Source organism: Aythya marila, assembly GCF_965140915.1.
Source record: "Aythya marila genome assembly, chromosome: 16".
NCBI lineage: Eukaryota > Metazoa > Chordata > Aves > Anseriformes > Anatidae > Aythya > Aythya marila.
In genome coordinates, this window is record NC_139057.1 from 10,090,219 (window position 1) to 10,110,854 (window position 20,636).

Here is a 20,636-nt window from a genome sequence, read left to right on the forward strand (position 1 = left end):
GTGCACCTTGCTCTACACCTGCGGGCATGGGCACGTCCTGCTGTCACCAGGGGACAGGCCCAAGCCTGCCTTCACCTCCCTCTGGCCCTTCTGGCTACAGCCCTCCAAGTCCCATCACAGAAATGGGACAGCAGAGGGGACGGACTCACCTCCCCGTGCCATACTAGGTGTGCTTTGCCTGCCTGGAAGAGCTTCAGTACCAGGGAGCTCCACAAAGCCAAACATGCTGGTCCTACAGGAGTCCCTCGGGGGTCAGATGCTGCAGAGGGTGTGGGGGCAGCTGACAAAGCCCCTGGGAGCTGCAGGCCACCCCCGGGCCAGCTCCCCGCATGCCCTCCCTTTGGTAAACCAAGGAGTTACACAAACATGAGGTCCCAGCTACCCAGTTCCCAAAAGCAATCCTAGATCAGAAAAAGTCCAAAAAGCCAGTTTTATAAAGTATCAGTTTATTTAAGGGGAAAAAAAATAATAAAATGTAACAGTGGAAAATCCAAGAGCAATTAGACAAGAGAATCCAAGTACCCAGCGGAGCAGACACCTCTCCTGCCTTCCCCGTAGTGCTGCCCATAGGCACCGCACGTCCTCCCCCTCCTTCCCAGTAAACACAGAACTGTGCCTGGCTCTTAGAGCACCCCAGAGCCTGCAGTTTTCAAGAACACACACGTACTGGGACCAAGGGAGCCAGCCTGGAGGAGAAGCCTCGGGGAAGTCCTCTCGACCTCACATCTCAGTGCATCGCCCCCTCTGCGCTGCTGCACCAGCCCCGCACTGAGAAGCGGCTGCCACCAGCTGAAGCCAAATTTCTTTGTGCTATTGCCTCTACAGATTTGGCCTCAGGCCTACAACAAAGTCCCCGTAAGGAGGCTTGAGGAGCTGGTGAGATTCCTAAAGAATATTCACAACAGTCTGCTTCTGGGCTGCCAACCCTGTTGCTCAGTTTGAGGACCCCACAGCGAAGGGGCCTCGAGCCAGAGCAGGTTCATGGAGCTGCAATGGGTCAGGACCTGCACGGGGTGCTCCTGCACCACCCTCCTCCATCGGAGACCTGGGACCTGCAGCCACCCATTGCTCTAGGGGGACTGGTGTGACTCAGAAGAGGTAGGAGCTATGTACACAACACCTTACAGAGGACCACCACAGGAGGTCAGAGCGAGCCACCTGTGGCTCTGTGGTGACCACAGGCAGCCTTCTGCAGGAGGTCAGTGCTTGGCCCAGGACTGCCTGGGCTCTGCAGCACAGACATGCACCAAAAATCAAATTATTTTCCCTGTACTGTGAGCTCTCAATGCCTGCATCAAAGAGCAACCCCAGAATGGAGACTGGGATCTCAGCTGCACCTTAGAGGATCCAGCCTGACATCCCCTAACACTGCCAGCCCCCAGGCACAGCAGGGATGGGGTGGCACAGCCCTGGGCACGGCTACTAGCCCCCCAGCTGCCTTCACCAGCCCACCTGCACTCCAGAGCAGACACTGGACAAAGAGCAGTACAAACTAGACCCAGCCACACAGCGAGGCTGCTGAAGAATTAACTCCAGCCTTTTCACTCTGAACTGTGTATTTCTCAGTAAAATATAATATATAGCTCTATAGGACTGATTATAATATATTACAGACTAGAAGTACTCTCATCTTTTCCCTACTTCAATCATATATAATGAATCCAATTTTGCATACAGATTAATTCTAGAAGTTATTGCCTTGAATTTATAATTAAAATTCACAGAATAAAGCTTAAATAGTTTTCACAGAGACTCATTATATTAGCGTTTTACATAAAAAGGATAAAAGTTACCAGAAGAGAAGAGCAGCCATTTCAGAAACTATAAATAATTCTATTTTAAAAAGTTTTTTTTTAAATCAAAACCTAAGTTATAAGAAAACCATAAATATCTTTACCCTCTCCAGTAGCTGCTATAGAACTAAAAAGAAATCTGTAACACACTGTAGCTAGCTCTGCTGCAGTTCAGAATATGAATCATACAAAACATCTCTAGAGAAATGCCCAGCCAAAGGAAACACAAAGGGATTGAAAAAATAAATCTGAGGAAATTAAAAAAGTAGATTTTTTTTTATTTCAAAAACAATTTCTACAAACTTTATATAAACATTAGTCTATTTTCTTTAAAATTTTGTTATAAAAACCCTACAGGCAATCCTAAAAAAAAAAAAAAAAAAAAGGTAAGAGAGTAAAGGCAAGGAAAGGGTGTCACCATAGCCAAGAGAAACAGGGCTGTCCTGATTTCATGGACTAACGACCCTTGCCTGGGGCCAGCAGGAAGAGACAGAAGTCTCCAGGGGAAGACATTCCCAGAGGCCCGTTATGGCATTCATGGATTGAGCCCTATGGGCCCTTTACTCCCCGATAAGGCAACATTATCTGTAGTGTAAGAGATTCATAAATAGTTCTCCACAAAAATGCTTCACATCAACAGCCTGCTGCAAGACGTCTGTTAGCAAGGTTAATAAAAAAGTCATCTTCTGTAGAAGCTGCCAATCTGAACACCACACACTGGATGCAAACACATAGTGTTTACTTCCATACAGTCTGTTTTGTGTTTACATACCCTCTATAAAAACAAGCAGAAAGTTTGGCTTTTTTTTTTCTTTTTTTTTTTTTTTTTTATACTAGCTTTAGATAAAGTACACTGAGGTTTGTTGTTTTGTTTTTTCAGACTCTTTGTATTTCATTGGGCCCTTGTTAGCTGAGTGGGGTGGAAAGGGTCATATAGAAATTTTTTCCCCCTCAAAGTCACTTTGAAATTCAATCCAAAAAGAACGTTTGTTCAGCACGTCTCATTGGAGGGCACAGTGTTTCCATACAGTCCATTTGTCCCTTGATGGGCACAAAGTGCTGCTGAGCTTTAGGCGTAGAACTCATTTGTAGGGGCTTTCTTGTAGATCGGTTTCTTTCCAAGGTCGTAACTGCCTTCGTCCTTTTTCTTCATGCGATAGACTAAGAGAAGGATCAGGAAGACAGCAAACAGGAGGCCAACTGCCCCTCCTGCAATGAGGGCTGGGGAAAGAAAATAAACACAAAATTAAGTCTAAACTCCTGGACAAACTGTCAGCTAAATTGAGATCTGCTTCATCAGTACAAGTTCCCAGAACTGCCTCCGGAATCAGTTCTGCCCATGTGCCTATCACCATATGTACTGACGTTTTCAGCAACAGCAGATGTTACTGGAAAAAGCCACAAACTGATTTTCATCCAACCATAGAATAATCACATGTTCCACATTAACCAGTTGTGCTAATCTTCCAGCTAAGTGCAAGAAGGAACTTTTATCAAAAGGACAGCCTCCCTGCTTTGGTATGGTTCCCTTTTTTCTTAGTCTCCAAGAGAGCCCTCCCACAACCCACAGTATCAACTCCAGGAAAATGGTACAGCTTTGATTGAATGCTTTATTGTTTATATATACTCACATTTATGTGTGAGCACACATAATTGAGTATTTCAATTAAACAGCAACAACTCCCCACACACACCCAAAAGATTTTTCCCTCTCCTCACACCAAGGGTGGCCATAAGACTTAAATCAAGTTTATCTTTTGCTGTGACACCTTCTCACTGCACTAATTCAGCTTCTTTGTTAGGTGGCTTTGCAATCCAGTCTCCAGTCCCTCCTCCAGGTGGAAGGATGGCTGCACATGGGCACAACTCGCTGAGGTCTGCACTCGGACATCAGTCTAAGTGCTGGATGAAGTTTGCCTTAATATAGATCTGTCCCACAAGCTGAGGGGAAGCCAGCTGCTTGGTTCTGCTCTAGACAGAGCCACTTAGATTTGTAACAGCTGAGTAGGTGCTCAAACCCCTTAGAGGAGTTGTTGGGCTCCTGGCAAGGCTCAGAAAAAGCAGGTCTTGGGCAGAGGTTAGAAGGAAAATGCCTGCATTTGATTTAGAAGTTTATGACATTGCTGATTTATGGCTAGATATGCCTCTGGCTGAGAAGGCACGTGCAGAGCAGCTGCCACATGACTTGTTTAAGCCAGCAGTCAGGTGACACGCTCAAAAACAAGCAATTTACCCCCAGCAAGGCAAGCCCTAGGCTCTTCTGCCATGTAAGGACTAGAAAGCAGAAGTGATCCTGGTAGAGGCAGGCACAAAGGTAATGCAATTCAGTTCCCTTGTCAGAAGGGAACTACTCCTCAGAGAACAATACAAGCCATTTTGATGTACAATGTTAATAATTTGTCATTAAACTTTAAGAACAATGTGGACTACTACCTGTAAGAACTTCTGTTCTTTCAAAGATGCTGCTGTTGGCTGTGCTTGCCATGGAGATCTTGTTGGACAGGTTCTCTTCAACAGGTAAAGCTTTGTCTGGAATGATTTCATTGTCCAGCATCGTGTTTTTCTTCTCACCTTCAATCTTTCTCTCCATATCTCCAGGGATATAGTTGTCAGGTATCTACAGAGAATAGACAAACCACACCCGTCAGTAAGCAGCACCCAGCCTACCTACGATTGAAAGTAGGAGGGTGTGCAGGGAAAGGAAAGTTTGCTTAGTGCACTGCAAGCATGCTGTTCCTGCTCATGCAGGTAGATTCCTCTCAATACCACGTCTTGCAGGGGGAAGGGTATTCAGAAAGTTTCAGAGATGGGCTAGAGTAGCTACATGTTGTTTAAAAATATATATATGCAAAGGCAATACCTACCAGAGGAGTATCCATGGTGGTCAGATACATAGCATCTTCAGAATCTGGGTAGTCTGCAGGGGGGAAAGAAGAGGACGCTAAGTTTTCCTCTAATTACAGGCTGGTTTTCCACAATTCGGACACTTCAGCAACGGCAGTCTAAATAGCACTCTTGCTCTCTCCTGAATACAGTTCCCTCTTATCTACTCATACATTCACCACTTGGTGGCTTTGATTGCACAAGACCATGAGATGTAATCTCCAGACCAACACCTCTTGCTTGGGAGGGATCTTCAGCTGCATCTATTGGCCCCTGCTGCAGATTATCAGGAGCTGCTCTGCAAAGCAGGTCTGCCATAGCTTGCTAAACTAATGCCAAGGGAGGGCAAAGCTCTCACCACCCATCCCTAAAGGATAGTTTGCTAACCCTCTAGTCACCAGATCTGCCCAAACATGTCAGGTACTGATTTCAGTACTTGTTCTTTTCCATTTAGAGAACAAGTGTTCACATAAAGGGGACAAGGAGCTGCTGAAACTGGTTTGGGCAGGGAGCTTTGCATGTCACTGAGAGTTCACTTCAACATCAGTTAGTCCATTACCTTGTTTGGCCTCGGCTAAGACACCAAACTTTAAGCCCTTTAACACTACCTCAAGATTAGAATTTTAAAAAAATCTGCCAGAAGTTCTTTGGAGTTCAGTGGGACAGAGACCCAGCTAGCACAATGCCTTTTTGCTGGCAGTAAGGCAAGTTAGGGAGGACAGATGGAGTCCAGCCAGAGTGATTCAGCATCACGATACAACCACTTTCACTGTTCTCATCTCCAAGTGCCTACAGTCCACACGGCTTTCTCATCTTCACCTGACACTCTGTAGTTCCCTCTGGAGCTCAAGCTGTACCCTTAGCCCATCATTCATGACTGCTGGCACTAGGAAGAATTTCAGTATCAGCCAAGAGAGATCCATTCACCCCCTTCCCTGCTTACCTCCAGAACCAGACGTCTCATCTGTATCCAACCCATCAGAAGGTGAGGGAGGTTTGAATTTGCCAATGTCTTCATCATCTGGCAGGTCTCCAGAACCAGGGTAGTCAAGCCATCGTGCATCCATGGTCTCGGTTTCTCTCACCTTAAGACAGGGGAAGAGAAGTGTTAAGTCTCAGGCAACTACTCTGAAGGGTTTTACAAAAGGTCAGCAGTTCAGGGCTGAGCACATCGATCCCATCACAAGAACATTAAATGCTGAACTTCCTCTCCACCAAGAGCATTATCTTCATTGGCCTGGAAATAGCTGAATTCCCCTAGAATTTCTCAGAACAGAAGTGAGAGCCAGTCTGGGATGGGAATTTCCTGAGGGCTGCACATTCAGACGGTTCACCAAACAACCACACGGTGCAAATAACACAACACGATCTTGGTCAGGAGTTCAGAGCAAGAGCACGTGGGGAAAGACAATGCCTTCAGTTTGTCAGAAAGGGGCATATGGAGGAACGTGCTATTCTCAGAGAAAGCCTGGCACCTATACGTCGGTCTTTTTTTTTTTGCATGGCACAGAAGCTTCACATCAAGGCAGCTCATTGCTTCTTGCATTGAGAACAAATCTAGTTTATCACCCAAGGGTTAAAAACAGATCTGCCAGTTCAGCTGATTTGCCGTGCAATGCTGCGATGTTCAGGAGCATTCGCTATCAGCAATGACTCGCCTGAAGGAAGAGCTTCCCCTGCCTCACCTATTAAATCACACGTAAACAAACAAGTTATAAAATCAAGCCCAGGATCCCAAGGTTTGGCAACTGCAGCTGCAGACGCTTGGGAGCAGAACAGCAGCGCAGAAGGGCAGGCTGCCCAGCCTGCAGAGCAGCTAGGCCAGGAGAGCCTCGCAGGGGATCAGCTGCATGGCCACAGTGGCAATTCCTACACCAGAGCTCATTTGCACTTGGCCGGAGCCGGAGCCACAGGCACAAACCTCCTGCCCTCACCGAGGTTGTGCAATTCCCCCAGGAGCTCTCCCAGCAGCCTGGGGCCGGGTGAGGGTGCCGCGCAGGCAGCTCGCAGTTGCCCCACAGCAGCCCGCAGATTCCAGCGCTCCCTGCCTCTGATTCCACAGCCATGAAGTCATCGGCGTGGTGGGGGACTTCACCCCTTCCCCCAAGGCAAGGAGCGCGATGCAGACGGATGGATCTCATAGCTAGGCTGTCACGTTTCTCCATGCTGTCCCCACACAAATACTGGATGCACGCTTCCTGGGCATCACCGTGGTTTGAGCCCTGAAGGCTTACCTACCCAGGAATGTCTTTGTAAATAGCTCCAGCAGAACACATGCTTTTAGTCCACAGCCCTGCACATCTGAGGGCTCTTCTCATTGTGCAAGTTTATCATGAGTGTAACTATGGCATTACTGGGGGTAGAAGAGCAGAGACCCATGGGGCAATTAGCCATGGGACTCACCACCCAAGCCCGGCTGCTTTATCAGGATAGCAGCGAGCACAGGGCAGGGGGCTCTGCGCCTCCTGTGGCCCCCATTAGCCCCCCCGGTAGCCCAGGTGTGACCCTTCCCAAAGCCCTGCAGTGCCACAGCCTGACGAGTTATCCCCACCTCTGCCCCTCCAGGTGAACGCTAACAACCGCTCATAAGCCATGTGTCAGCTTCCTCTCGGCCCTGCTCGCCGCCTGGATTGCCCTACCATTAGGGTACTGGTTTCACCACAAACAATACCTTGTGGTCAGAGCAGGATGCTTCTCATTTTGCATGAGGAGCGGTGGCTACTTGATGTGCTTTTCATTAGCTTATTGAGGCATCTTTGGTTTCCCCTGCAGCTCTGCTGGAGGATAAGCAAATGAATAGCCACGGGGCACGGAGCACTGAGGCCAGCTCCCCTCCCAGACCCATCTCTCTGCCCGAGCTGGCACAGAGCAATGGGAAGGGGGCTGGGGAGGAAGGACAGCTGGGAAGAAATCCCCTCGCCTCCTGGAACCCGGCGTTCCTAACATTACGGATCACTCACTCCAGGGCAAATTCATTTTGAGATATGTGAAACCGAGCCAAAGCCAGACCCGCGATGGGAACTGCTGCCAGCAGGCAGTCGCTGCTCCCACCACAGCTCACGGTGATTCCACTGAGGCGCAGGAAGGGTCGATTCCAGTTTGCCCACACCAGGACAGTGGGGCCGGGCCAAGCACTTGCTGCCATCCCTACAAGCGGGCTGCCAAGCCGGGGCAGACCGATGCTGGCAGGAGCGCCGTGCCGAGCCGCACCCCTGTGCCAGCTCATGCTGCACGCTGTTATGACTCACGGCCAGCAAATGTCCCAGCGAGGGAGGCTGAAGGAAAGCCGCCTTTGGGCCACCGAGTGGCTGGACAGCGGGCTGGCCTTATCAGATCAGCCCAGGCATGAGCAGAGCCATGGCAGGCAGCCACGGCGATTAGTACACGCTGTGGAACGCACCAGGTTCAGCTATCAGAAAGCCCTATTTAAATCAGGACAGACAGTGTTTACAAGCCAGAGGACATAACAAGGAAATTACTGACTCACAAGCGTAAATAAGATTATATGGGAGCGTTCCCTGAACTCACTCTTCATCATCATCTTGAGCAAGGACAAGGAAATTCCTGGAAGCCAGGAGAGCTCCTCGAGCCTTGCAGAAAGCTTTTCTTGTGGGCAGCAAGGATCATTTCTTAACAGATTCATCTGCAAGCTTCTCCCCGAAGCACAGGGAAGTTAGAGGACTGCTGGGCATCTCCATGTCTGCCCTCTAGGTCCCAGGACACGCTCTCCCAGGGAGCAGGCTCCTTCCAAGGGCCCTGGGCAGCCAGGAGTGCTCCGGCCGGGAAGAGTTAACAGCCGAGTGCCCTGCTCTCAGGGCAGGTCTGCAGCAGGCACATTCCTAGCATGCACACCTGTGAGAGGGCACTTTCCCAGGCTGAAAAGCAAAGGCTCAGGGCTTCCCGAGTGCCACGGAGAGCTCCCTGCAGAACTGCTAGTCCTAAGGAAGGCTCAGTCCTTGCCACAGCCATGACAGCAGGCTGAGAGACACCACAGGCAGGTGCCGCTGCTTCCTCTGGGCTGGCAGGCCACGGCCAAGAGGAAAAAGCTACGAGACAGCAGCACAGCACCAGGCAGCCCTTGCCAAGTCGTCTCTGGCCACGTCCAGCTTAACACCCTCCACAACTGCCAGCTGGAGAAGGGCACCCGCTGCTCAGAGCCTGCTTTCTGCCACCTGTTCTCCCGCGCTGGAGCTGGGCCAGGGACTCGCTGGGAGAGGCAGACCGGACGGCTGCGCCGCCCCACCTTGCCCCGGCAGCTGAAGTCGAGCCCTGCTATTAATATGCTCCTTTCCTGGAGAGGTCTGCACAGAAAACTACCATTTCTGCTGCTTCCAGGTTTTCCTCCTCACGCTAAGCAGCTTTGATCCCCAGCAAGCACCGAGGAGGATTAACCAGTGTGCCGGGGATGGAGCAGAAGCTTTCCCTGCCTGCCAGTGGCAAAAATTAAGAGCTTACTCCCTGCTAGACGAGCAGCACGTCAGGCACGTGAACTATGAGCGTCATTCCTGGAAAAGCTGGGCACAGAGGTCTCATGTGAGCCCTGGACAGGCTGTGGGTGAGGCTGGACACGGCTTGCCCTGCTCCTGCCCTACAGCACAAGAGTCGCAGCCAGCACCCCGAGCAGGGTGCAGGCTCACCTCACTCCATCCCACGCTCCTGGGCCCGGTGTACCACCAGGCTCTTCTGAAAGCAGGAGCATCTGTTCACCACGGCAGCGAGCAAAGGGTCTGGCCGACGTGCGAGTTTCCCCAGCTGCCGGCTAGTGCCGGGAAATACCAGACCCAGGCAGCTCACCTACCCCAGCCCACACATCCTCACCGCAGCTTTTGCAAACCCCATCAGAAAGAAAAACAAATTACGTTCTGGGGAAGGGACAAAGCTTTTCAGATGTGGGATTTGCTTTTGTGGCCACTGCTTCTGATCAGCCAGGCCAAAGTTCTCTAAAGGCTTCTTTCAAGGGCTGCAGCCAGCGAGCAGCAGAGGAGTCAGACCCGCAGCGACTCCGGCACCTGAGTGCAGGGCGCTCTTTATCTCGTTTTACGACTCCGTAATGGGGAGCTGAGCTCTGTGCGTCTCCCTTCCCAGCACTGTGTACACAAGTCTAGGAGTAAACAGGAGCAAGGTGAAAGTCAACCCTTCCTAGACAAAAGCAGGTGGACCTGGGCCAGCCAGGGAGGTGGCAGAAGTGGCAGAGGTGCAGATCTGTTAACTCCTTATAGCCCGCGGGGACAGATAACATAAATAGCTCCTGCAGGTTTTGTTTGGTGCTGTGTACTAGAGGACGGCTGTATGGATCACCTCGTTTCACTGCAGTGACCAGGGTTGAAGGATGGGGTCTCAGACCCCGGAATAAATCCATGACGTGAGCCCAGGTGTGCTGAGGAATGTGCCACAGACAGGACTGGGGCTCCAGTCAAGCAGATCCATGGAAAATTCCTGTGCTGAGGGGAGAGAGCCACAGCAGGAGGGGCACTGGAGTACGTATGTGCTCTTGGGAAGTCTCTAGGCAAAGCTTTGCCCATTCCCTGTCACCTAGGAGCTCACTGGGCACCACAGCGTGACTTGCTGTCTAGTGCTCGGGTGACGTTGTCAGGACTCTCCTGGGTGCCAATTTGGGTGTTTGTTCAGATTGTCCCCTGCCCCATCCAGAGACCCCAGCTGAGCAGCATCACACAGCCACCTCTCCCAGCCCCGTGCTGCTGCCCACCCGGCTTTCCCGCAGTGCTGCTCACATTTTTGGCCAAAGAGCACCAAACCTGGTGGGGCCTTCCCAGTGCAGGGAGACGAAAACTCTGCAAACCACCAGGCCTGAGTCAGGGGATTTCCATACAGCTCACTTCCACCACGCTCTTGCAGAAGCTCAGAGACAGAACCAGGAAGGTTTTAAGCCCATGCAAAGCACGCAGAGGAGCAGAGCTCGCCACACAGCCCCAGCACAGCCAAGACAGCCCTCCAAAACCAAGGGGGCTGAGGAGCTGCACGAGTCAGCTCAGCAAACCTGCACCCCGTGGGAGGGAGGCATATAGAGAGGTAACAGGCAAAGACAGCTCTATCCTCCCACCTTGCAGCCCTTCCAAGTAAAGCTACTAGAAGTGACAGGAGCTTCCCGCAGAGCCAGCTCCTGCCGCAGCAGAAAGAGAAGGGGCTACGCTTTTCCCTCAAGCCACCCTTGACTCCCTCCCCACTCCAGTGCAGGGAAAACATAAGCTTCAATCACTTCTGTACTGAGAGCAGAACAAATACCATTATTTCAGCCTGGGTCGCACCTAACTCCTTCAGCACTTGTGCTAACTCCTTGTGCCCGTGCCTGGAGGGTACCCAGTTACCTCTGGTCACGCTGTCCCACGCAGCACAGCACACAGGGCCCACAGTGCCCTCTGTGCCAAGGGACAGAAGTTAAGGCACAGAGGCACACGTGTGTGGTTTCACGACAGGCTCACCCCCAGGCTTACAGACACAGTTAAGTACCACTCTGCCTATGGCTCAACTCTTTTGAAGCAGTCCTGGAGCAGGCCCATGGGCTCAGCCCATCTTCCCACTAAGTCACCCTACCCGTGCATCGCGGCGAGCTGTAAAGATAAGCCCATAACACCTCTGAGGAAATCAGAGACAAGCACAGGCCAATGCATTCAGAAAAGGCCTTATATTTTACATATATTTTGTATGTATATACATAATTGTGCTTGGTAATAGAGGCCAGGAGCAGCGACTCGCTCAGTAAGACAGAACAACAGGAACGCAGGGGCTGACGGAGCGCCACTCGCTCAAGGTCATTACGGGAAGCATCCCCGGTCCCTGTCCAAGCAGGTATCCGTCTCCCTGCAGCCACAAAACCAGCCCTGTGCGCTCGAACGCAGCGGGCCACGTGCTCCATGGGGGCAGGTACAGCGGCACGTGGCCAGCGCTAAGCACAGCCCCGGCGCGGGTCACCCCCCGCCTGCAGGTCCCCCTGGGATCCTGTAAACCGTGTCGCAGCAAGCAGCTCTGCTGGGGGCTCACGCGGCCGCGGAGTCATAATCCCTGTGACAATGACGCCGTAATCCCGGGCTTGGCGGTGTGACCCGCTCCCACGGGGCGATCCCTCTCCTGCAGCGAGGCTGAATCCTCCCAGGCTCTGCAGGCACTGGGGAGCTTGCTCAAAATAGGCTTCCCTGCACAGCAAAGCCTCATTACCTCTTAACTTACCTCCTAACCGTGTGCCTTTGCCGACACACAGCCTGCTCTCTTCAGGCCGTGCTGGAGCAGCAAACAGGAGGAGGGTGGATAGATTGCAAAGGAATGGATTCTTGTTTAACTGCTCTTGCCTGATTATCAACCGAGAGCGAAGCCGTCAAGATCCCTGTCCTCTGCCAGACAGGCACATGCTGGGATCTGTTTACTGCAAGGGTGGCAAAATAGGTGCTCTAAATAAATACTCAGTGCCCGGCTCCATGCAGCAGAGTGGGGAGGAGATGACTGCTTGCCCCTCCAGCTAGACTAGATAATGCTCAGCAGGCGGTTGCAGATCGCTGTGTGTCAATCACTTGCCCTGGAGCAAATAAAGATAAGGAGGAGAACTGCAGGAGGGGAAAGCAGGAGCTCTCATGTGACTTGAGGAGGAAAACAACCACAGCAGAGCCATGGCAAACCCCTGAAAGGTTCTCCAGGTCAGGGACAGGAATTCAGGGTTCAAAGTTTGTTGTGTTTTGTTTGTTTTTTAATGCTAGCTACAAATCTTATCATAAGTCGTTCAGATACTTCACTACCAAGGGCTTAGCTCAGAAGTAGGAGAAATCTATTCAAGGTCAGAAGGGGGATTCAGTGTTGAGGGTTAAGACTCACTCTGAGTTGTCCACTCTAACCCCGGAAGCTACTCTTGTATCTCTGCCTGGGGATGGGGGAATAAATACATTTATTTGTATTCCTTGTAAGGATACAAAGGCCACAGCAAGGCAGCTTGTCCACCAAGGTGACTTCTCATGCTGCTACTTCACGCTTGGGATACTTCATGTATCGCCTTTCTCCCTCACCCAAGGGCAGTGAGGGCACGTCTTGCCCTTCCTAGAAGATGGCGATACCCCGAAATTTCCCAACACACACACTAGCAGAATTTCCACTTGGCAAGAAACGCACAACGTGCATTTTCAGGATCTTTATTCTGCCTCATGCCAGAGTGTTAGCGAGATTAAGCCTGGCAGACACCAACTTCAAAGGCTCAGAGGCACGGTGCCTTTCCTAGCCGGCTCGCCGGGCAGCTAATCGCAGCTGATTTGCGCGATCAAGATTCCCAGTGCTGCGCCCTATAAAAGCCTCCCTTCCCACAAACCCTTTTAATCTAATCAGGAGTAGTAGCCCAGCGATTTAGGCTTAGCCCAGGCTGCTGAGCGCTGCCAGCAGTTACACTATGGAGAGCTTTGCTTTTGGCAAAGCTACCAGTGAAAGCTATCAGCATGGAAGCACTCAAGATGAAGTACTTGTGCCACTAACTGTCAGACTATACCCATGTAAGAATTTATATAAACAATAGATTCAACAGAAGGGATTTTCCCCTTAGCTAGCTACCACTGTAAAGAAAGAGTTTCTAGTGCATGGGATTATTATTTTTTTTTAAATTAAGTATTCTTGAATGTGCAGAGCTTGCCCTGGTTTGGGAGCGTCAAGCAGCCCCAGTGTGTGCTATTGCTGTGATCCTGTGATGTTCTGTGATTGCAGACCACGCAGCAGCATTACAGAGTCCTGTCCTTCTCCCAGAGCTCCGGACTCCAGCCCAGATCTCCTCCCCTCTCCGAGCAGAGGGCAGGAAGCTGGCAGCAGTTTTCCAGCACTCCCTGACCCCTTCTCTGCACCCTCGCTGTTGCAGCCAGGAGCAGAGGGACCGAGTTATTGTTTTGCTCTCTCCTTCCTTGGCTCCGCAGAGCCTGCACTGGGCCAGACTAGCGAGTCATTTAGTAACCACGGCATGGTACCAGCCTCCCGTACTCAGCCTCAGGAAACTCGGAATTAGCGCCAAGAACAGCTCACACATAAACAGACTCCTGCTCCAGTCAGCCCCGCCGCGTGCCGTGGACTTGCAATAAATATTTATCTGGCCGGGAACACAGCCTTCCAAGCAAGAGCTCCTGACATCAGTAAGGACTACATCTATTTCCAGCTGAGGGGGGATAGCTAGAAGCTGCTCTGTTCTTAGAGGGGGACACCAGCCTCCAAAAGCTCAGTAGCCCTCCTTGTGCCACATGGGTCAGGAGCCATCCCTGCCCCCTGGGAGCCCAGGGCAGCACCGATCACACCAGGCGTGCTCACCTTCAGGAGCAAAGCCAGACCACAGATCATCGAGACTCCTGGCCTCTGCACAACTGGGACTGTTCTGCTGCAAGTCCAAGACAGGCACTTTCCCAGTGCGGCCATTAATGTGCATTAACAGCTCTTTTTATTGCTACAGTTTGACTGTAACTGCAGCTAAAGGGCAGGAGGCAGGGTTAGCCTCCCAGCAAGGTAAACAAGGTACGGCCGTGGTGCTGTCTTCGGGGTTTTAGAAGAGACAGGTAGCACAGTTTTAGTTGCACTGGGACAGAGACACCTTTTCCCCCTCAGCAGCTAAGGCACAGCAACATGAAAAGAAAGAAATCCTTCCCAAGGCACGACTTGCTTCGACCGACAGATTGCAATTTGTTTAAGCAAGAAGAAACCTTGTTTTTGCTACACAACGTGAGCTGCTTGGGTAACAGGACTACGTGCCTAGCAGTCTCCTTCCCACCCCAAGGAGTGTCTCACCAAGGTTTTAATTAACTGCTTTGATTTTTAAGTTATCCCAGTAATTTGTCTAACAAGCGCCACTTGGTGTTTTGTGAGCAGTCTCAGCCTCAAAGGACTCAAGGATAAAACTGACAAGAGCAGATATTTCCAGCAAAACAAAATAAGACTTTTACAAGAAGGGTATTTTTGAAGTCAGCCAACCTTTAGAAATTGAGAGGGACTTCGCTGTGTCTTGCGTGTTTCCCCCTCCTACGCTGACATTTTCTCCAATTTCAGGATTAAGCATTTAGCCTCCTCTTTATGACTTTCCACTCCTTTGCCCTGCTACGCACACTTTCAATTGCTCCAGATAACGCTGCTCTTTTCCCCTGTCCCCATGCAATTCTCATTTCCAGCTGTATCTGTCTGAAGAGGCAGCACCCACAGAGCTGCCAGAGCAAGTTAGCTGCTGCTCGAGACGAGGCAGTTTTCTCACAAACCTCTGCCAACACCACCTCAGCACAAGGCGGTGGCAGCGACCAACAGCTTTTTACCCACCACGGACACAAACCGGGATGGACGAGACTGGCGGCAGCAGCTACGGCACAGCCTGCTGAGGAGCAGCACTGGCTCCGCAGTCGCCCCTTTCCTTCCCCCCGTAAGGAGGGACCCGGTGCCGCGGCTGTGCCAAGCACATCTGAGTCACTGAGTCCGGGGGCAGAGCCGTTACTCAGATGGTGACAGCAGTCCCGGGGAGCTGCTACGCCAAGCGAGTGCCAGGAACCCTGAGTCAGAGTGCTGCTGCGGGGCTGACGGCCACGCACCGCAGGGCTGGTCGGACTGAAGCCTTGCCTGGACAACCAAGTGCATGCTCAGAGACAAGAAGTCCCAAGTAACCCAAAAGCACAGCCCTAACAGCTCATTAATGCAGGATTTCCTACAGCCCCTCGGTGCAGTAGCTTGTTACAACCCTTTAAGCAGGCTGCCCTGTCTGTTTGGAGCCGGCAAGCCGAGTCTCATCGCAAGAGTCTCACTCTAGTGCAAATCATTTGAATCCTTAATCTGAAGCGTTTGCATTCCACCCAGTCTCAACAAACAGCCACACACGCTCCACAACAGCTGCCCAGAGGTCAAACGTGCGCCGGGTTCATCCAGTTTTGTAGTGCTGAAGCTACACCAGCTTCGGCTTGAGGCTGCGAAAGCAGCAGGACCCCTCCTGTTGTTATAGGGCATAGAGGAACAAGCTGTGCCGAGCAGGGAATGCGGCTGCGAGGATTTAAGAGCAAGCTGAAGAGGCTAAATGTTAACTCAAGAGCAAAGAAGTGTTTTGGAGGATGGATGCTCCATGTTGCCTAGCTGAAGCGGTGACCGGGGCGTTGGGATGAGCGAGCCGGCACGTTTTCAGAGGATTTACCAGCAACAGCCTGAAGGGAAGGGAAAAATAGCTGCGGGAACTGTGCTGAAGTTTGCATGCTGAGCAACCAGCCAGACTCCCTCCTTCCTCTCCATAATCGCCCAAAGGCAGGCGAGCAGCCTCCAGCCTCGTGGTGGAAGCAGGACAAGTGTGCCAGGAAGGCAACAGCCACCCAGGAGCACCAAGGCAAAGGGGACGTCAGGCTCCACTTCAGGCATGTTGAGGAGAGCAGGGGCTGGTCTGCTGAGCCCAAACGTCCAGGCAGCACAAGGCAACAGCAAAGTGCTTAACACGGGCTTAGAGAGGAGGGGAGAGGTGAAGACATAGAGGAAAAAACATTTCCACAGTTGTTGGACTGCATACAGGCATTTGCAGGACCTTGAAGTGCCAAGGCCTTGGAGACAACAGCAGGAGGGGCAGGAAAGAGAGCAATCACGTTGGCTAACAGCCTTAACTTCCTAGAACGAACGAGCCTCTAGTATCATCACGCCTCTGAGAGTCCCAAGTTCAGCCCCAAGCTGCCTCTTGGGAAAACTGTTTGGAAACCAGAACCCTAAGGAAGATCTCCCCGGCGCAGGAGCCAGCAGGCACTTGGGGCAGGGGCAGCAGCACCCCATGTTCTGTGGGGTCACTGCTCCCACCCACATGCACCCCTCCTGCCTGCTTTGCTCAGCGGGGTACGAGGTGCTGGAGAGGCCACTGCTTCCCCTGCGTTACAGGCATTGCACCGTGACAGCCAGCTCCGGGGTCAGGTACCAAAAGCCTCTTCAGGAGCATGGGCCATCTCCTCAGCCTTGCTGCTTGGTGTTTTAGGGAGGCTGGGATCTCTCGCAGACGTTCAGCTGCCCCCTGGGTTTGCCAAGTCGGGAGGCAGAGGAAGACGCAGATCGCCGCGTCTTGATTTGATTGGGAGGGACAGCTGAGAAACTGGGCAAAGAGCAGAAAGAACAGGCCTCGGGGATCGATGGCAGCAGGACGAGCCCAACCGGTTCTGGCATTAATAATGCTGCACTACTTTCCTCACACGGGCTATCATCGGCCAGACACCGGCTTTGCCAATCAGGCAGCCTCCAAGCTTGATTGCTGCTAACGAGCCGGCAGAGCCCACGGAGCTCAGGGCCTCCCCCCTCTCCCCGAAGGCTCCCCGGCTTTTGGGATGGATTTCTGCTTGCCTGCACTGCTGGGGATGCACAAACACAATGCGGTGCTGGGGAGGAACCTTCTGCTTACTGCAGGGCAGCAAAGCAGGACTGCTGCACCCAGCTCGCAGCCCATTAGCGCTGCTGAGGACCTGCTGAGCTCGGGGCAGTCACAGCCAGGAGCAGCGCAAGCCCCCAGCAGGCAGAGACATCCCCCGAGGAATACCTGCTGCCTACCTCCTGTGCTGCCAGAGGCCAGCGAGATGCTAGAAGTGCAGGCAGAGCTCTACAGCCCCACACTGCCCCTCCTCAACTCCACTGATCCCACATTTTAGCCATACTGGGGGCTTTCTGTGCATCCCCAGCCCCTACAGCACCTCCTGTGGGACCCCCTTCCTGGCCCCACACAGCCTTTGCTTCCTGCAGCACTGGATGGAGAGGGCTGGGGACCACCGGGGGACAGCAGGCTCCAGACCCAGCTGTCCCCAGGGCACGGGGACGAGGCGGTGCCCTCGCACCCAGCCACGCCACGGGTGTAACGCCAGCCACCCCCAGCCCGGGCGCAGACGTCACGCATCGGCACCCCGCTGCTAGCCCCCACCCTCCTACACACCCCGGATTGCTTCACGCGGAGAAATCCCGTCCACGCCGACGAGGGGAAAGGAGCCAAGGCGTTTCTGTTTGTACAGGCTCGGGGAAATATTCGAGCACCGAATCGCTCCCCAAAGCCACGCTCTTACATAAGCACAAGCAACACAATCCCCGTCTTGTGAAGAAACAGCTACCTGTCTTCACCCCGCCCGCATGGAGGAGCCGGGAGCCGCATGCTGTGCAGCCCTGCACGTTTTGGCAGGGCTATAAAAAATAAAGAAAAAAAAATAAGGGGAGGAGCACGCACAGAGCGCTCCCAGATACTGTGTCATCCCATCTCCTCCTCGGCAGTCCGTAGCCTGATTTGTTTGGATACGGCTCTGCGGTAGGTTCGTATGACCGCTCGGGCACACGGCTCGCCTTGCGTAGCGGGGAAGGCACCGCCAAACACTCCGCATGGGCTGCGTGTGGGGATTTACAGAATCCATCTGTTGCAAAGCCGTTGTCTTTGCCGAAATCCGATGCTTGCAGTCCACTCGGCTCCCCAGGGACACCAAGTCGCGTTTCATACCAAACATGGTCAGCGCAACTTCCAGATGCTGGCTGCCCCAAAGGTCTGCCCCGCCAGCCCCGCCACTTCTCGGACGAGCAAGTCACAAATTTAACAGCGGGGAGAGGGACGCTGGGCTAGAGAGGATCTGGGCTTGCTGGTGTGGGCAGAGGGGGGCAGACGAGCTCTACAGACGCCCTCTGCGGGAGTTTCCCACCCCACAGCCCCCTGCCCCTGTTGGGGAGCGGTGCCCGGTGCTGAGCACAGCAGCAGCAGCACTGCCCTGCCCACACGGACAGCCTGCTGCCCGAAACATCCGATGCGGATAACCGGACCTTGCTTTGGGATCCTCGCAGCCATCTCACGCTCAGCAGCTCCCTCAGACCAGCAGAGGAACCTGCCCTGACCGCGCTACCAGCGAGACGTCCCCAGCACCCAAACCCAAACGCCGGGGAGGCAGAACCCCAAAACCACCGCCTCACCGGGGAGATCACACACGTGCCTGACTCGAAGCATCCCGATTCCTTCACCTCGTTGCATTTAAACGAGTCCTAAATCAGTCGGGAACCCTTTTTCCTCTCCGGTTGGAGGGGAGGAGGCTTTGACACCCAGGCGAGGCAGGAAAGCGCGCCCAGGCACCGCAACGCGCTGCGTGCCTCCAACCCACCACCAAAACCCGGCGATAAAAGAGGGCTCCGAGGGCTCGGCCCCGCAGCCAGCAGCCCACCGCTGCCCTGAGCGTGCCGAAGGGCAGAGAGAGAGAGAAAGAAGCGGCTGAGCGGAGCGGGGAGGGCAGGCAGAAGGCACCGGGCTGCGCCCCGGGGCCGGCACTCACCGACTCGGCGGCGGCGGAGGCCAGGAGGAGGGCGAGCAGGAGGAGGGCGACGCGGAGCTGCGGCATGGCGAGGCTGGGATGGGATGAAATGGGGCTGAATCGGAGCTGGGATGAGGCTGAGGTTGACGCTGGGCTGAGCAGCGAGGCTCTGGGCGATCCCCGGCGCCGCGCCGCTTATAGCGGCCGGCAGCGGGGCGGAGCGCACCCGGGTACAGCCCCCGGCCATGAGCCACCGAGGGGAACGGGGAAGGGAAAGGGAAAAGGGGGGAAGGGAAAGAGAAAAGGGAAAAGGAAAAAGAAAAGGGAATGAAGGGAAAAGGAAAAAGAAAAGGGAATGAAGGGAAAAGGGGGGAGAAATGGAAAGGGAAAGGGGGGAGAAATGGAAAGGGAAAAGGAAAAGGGGGAAGGAAAAAAGAAAAGGGGGAAAGGGAAAAAGAAAAGGGGGGAAGGGAAAAGGGGGGAGAAATGGAAAAGGAAAAGGAAAAGGGGGGAGAAATGGAAATGAAGTGGAGAGTGAAAAAAGGAGGGGAGAAAAAGGAAAGAAGGGGGAGGGGAAAAAACGGGGAAGGGAAAAGGAAAAGGGGGAGGGGAGAAAGGGGAAAAGAAAATGGGGGGAGCGAAAGGGAAAAGGAGGGGGAAGCAAACACACGGTATTTGTTCTCGTTTTCACAGCATTCCACAAGTGACAGTGTTACGTTTCCAGAAAGCCGAGTGGGACTTTCTGTTTGAGTCTCTGCCACCGCTGCGGTTATGGGGCGGCGCGTTACATCACGCAGTTCTTTTTGGAGACAGAAAATGAAACCGCTCCATCTGTTTTCTGTGCAAGCAGCGTGTGCAAAAAAAACCCCAGGTAGTCAAAAAAAAAAAAAACAAAAAAACACAACAGCAGAGTTTAACTATTTCAGGTTTTTCTTGCCATTGATTACTTTGCCTGATCGTGGGTATTTGGTTGTGTTTGTTGACAGCGTCAGTTCCTGCCCTGAAATAGCCTGGGGTGTACCTGAACTAGCACACTGGCATGCCATTTGTCCCTTGTTCACACTGCAGGTCACACTGGATTGCACTTTTTTTTTTTTTAATTTTATTATTTTATAGAGAGTACAATATATTCTTAATGAGGAAGCAATGCCCGGACTACAAAGCGCGTGCGTGTGCCATGCCCTCATTGGCCCGTTATGGATCCAGACTCTGCTAGAGCTGGTTCTCAGCCTGCTCCACCACTCCTGTGCTGCGCCACGAGACCTCGCAGCCTCCCTGCCCCACCTTTACGTGCTGACCCTCAAAGCAAAGACGTCTCTCGGGTGAAGCAGCCTTCCCAACTGTATCTTTGGGATGATACATGGGGGTGTGAGCTGAGGCCACGAGGTCTCGAGGTCTCGTTGTGTTGTGTTAGGACTGTACCTGCATGGGGACTCTGCTGGCAGGAGACCCTCCTTGCAGCACTGTCCCGAGCTGGCTGTGGAGCTGGTCCCGTATGACCTGACAAGGGGCGCTGCTCTGAGCTTGCAAACATAAAATCTGAAAACGGCACACAGCCAGGTGGGGGTAGGAACCGGCCTGGAGGCTGGGATGGAGTTTCCTGTAGTAACTGCCCCCCTGTGCTCAGGACAGCGATTTATCAGTAAACCTCCGGTTCACCTCAGCATCCAAGGCCGTTGAGGACGTCAGGGAGGGCTCTGTGCTGTGGGCTGGATCACTCCCCTTCCTTATTGCCCTCGTT

General features: G+C 52.9%; 1 protein-coding gene across 1 annotated transcript; it reads right to left on the reverse strand.

Annotated features, from left to right (window-relative positions):
• Positions 1 to 435: 435 nt before the first annotated feature.
• Positions 436 to 19,069, reverse strand: SDC4 (syndecan 4). The gene is made up of 5 exons (XM_082773165.1): positions 18,917 to 19,069; positions 5,620 to 5,761; positions 4,658 to 4,710; positions 4,227 to 4,410; positions 436 to 3,014 (listed from the first exon to the last, which is right to left on the reverse strand). The coding sequence occupies exons 1-5, from the start codon at positions 18,980 to 18,982 to the stop codon at positions 2,863 to 2,865; spliced, it is 597 nt and encodes a 198-aa protein (XP_082629291.1). The 5' UTR covers positions 18,983 to 19,069; the 3' UTR covers positions 436 to 2,862.
• Between the last annotated feature and the right edge of the window lie 1,567 nt (positions 19,070 to 20,636).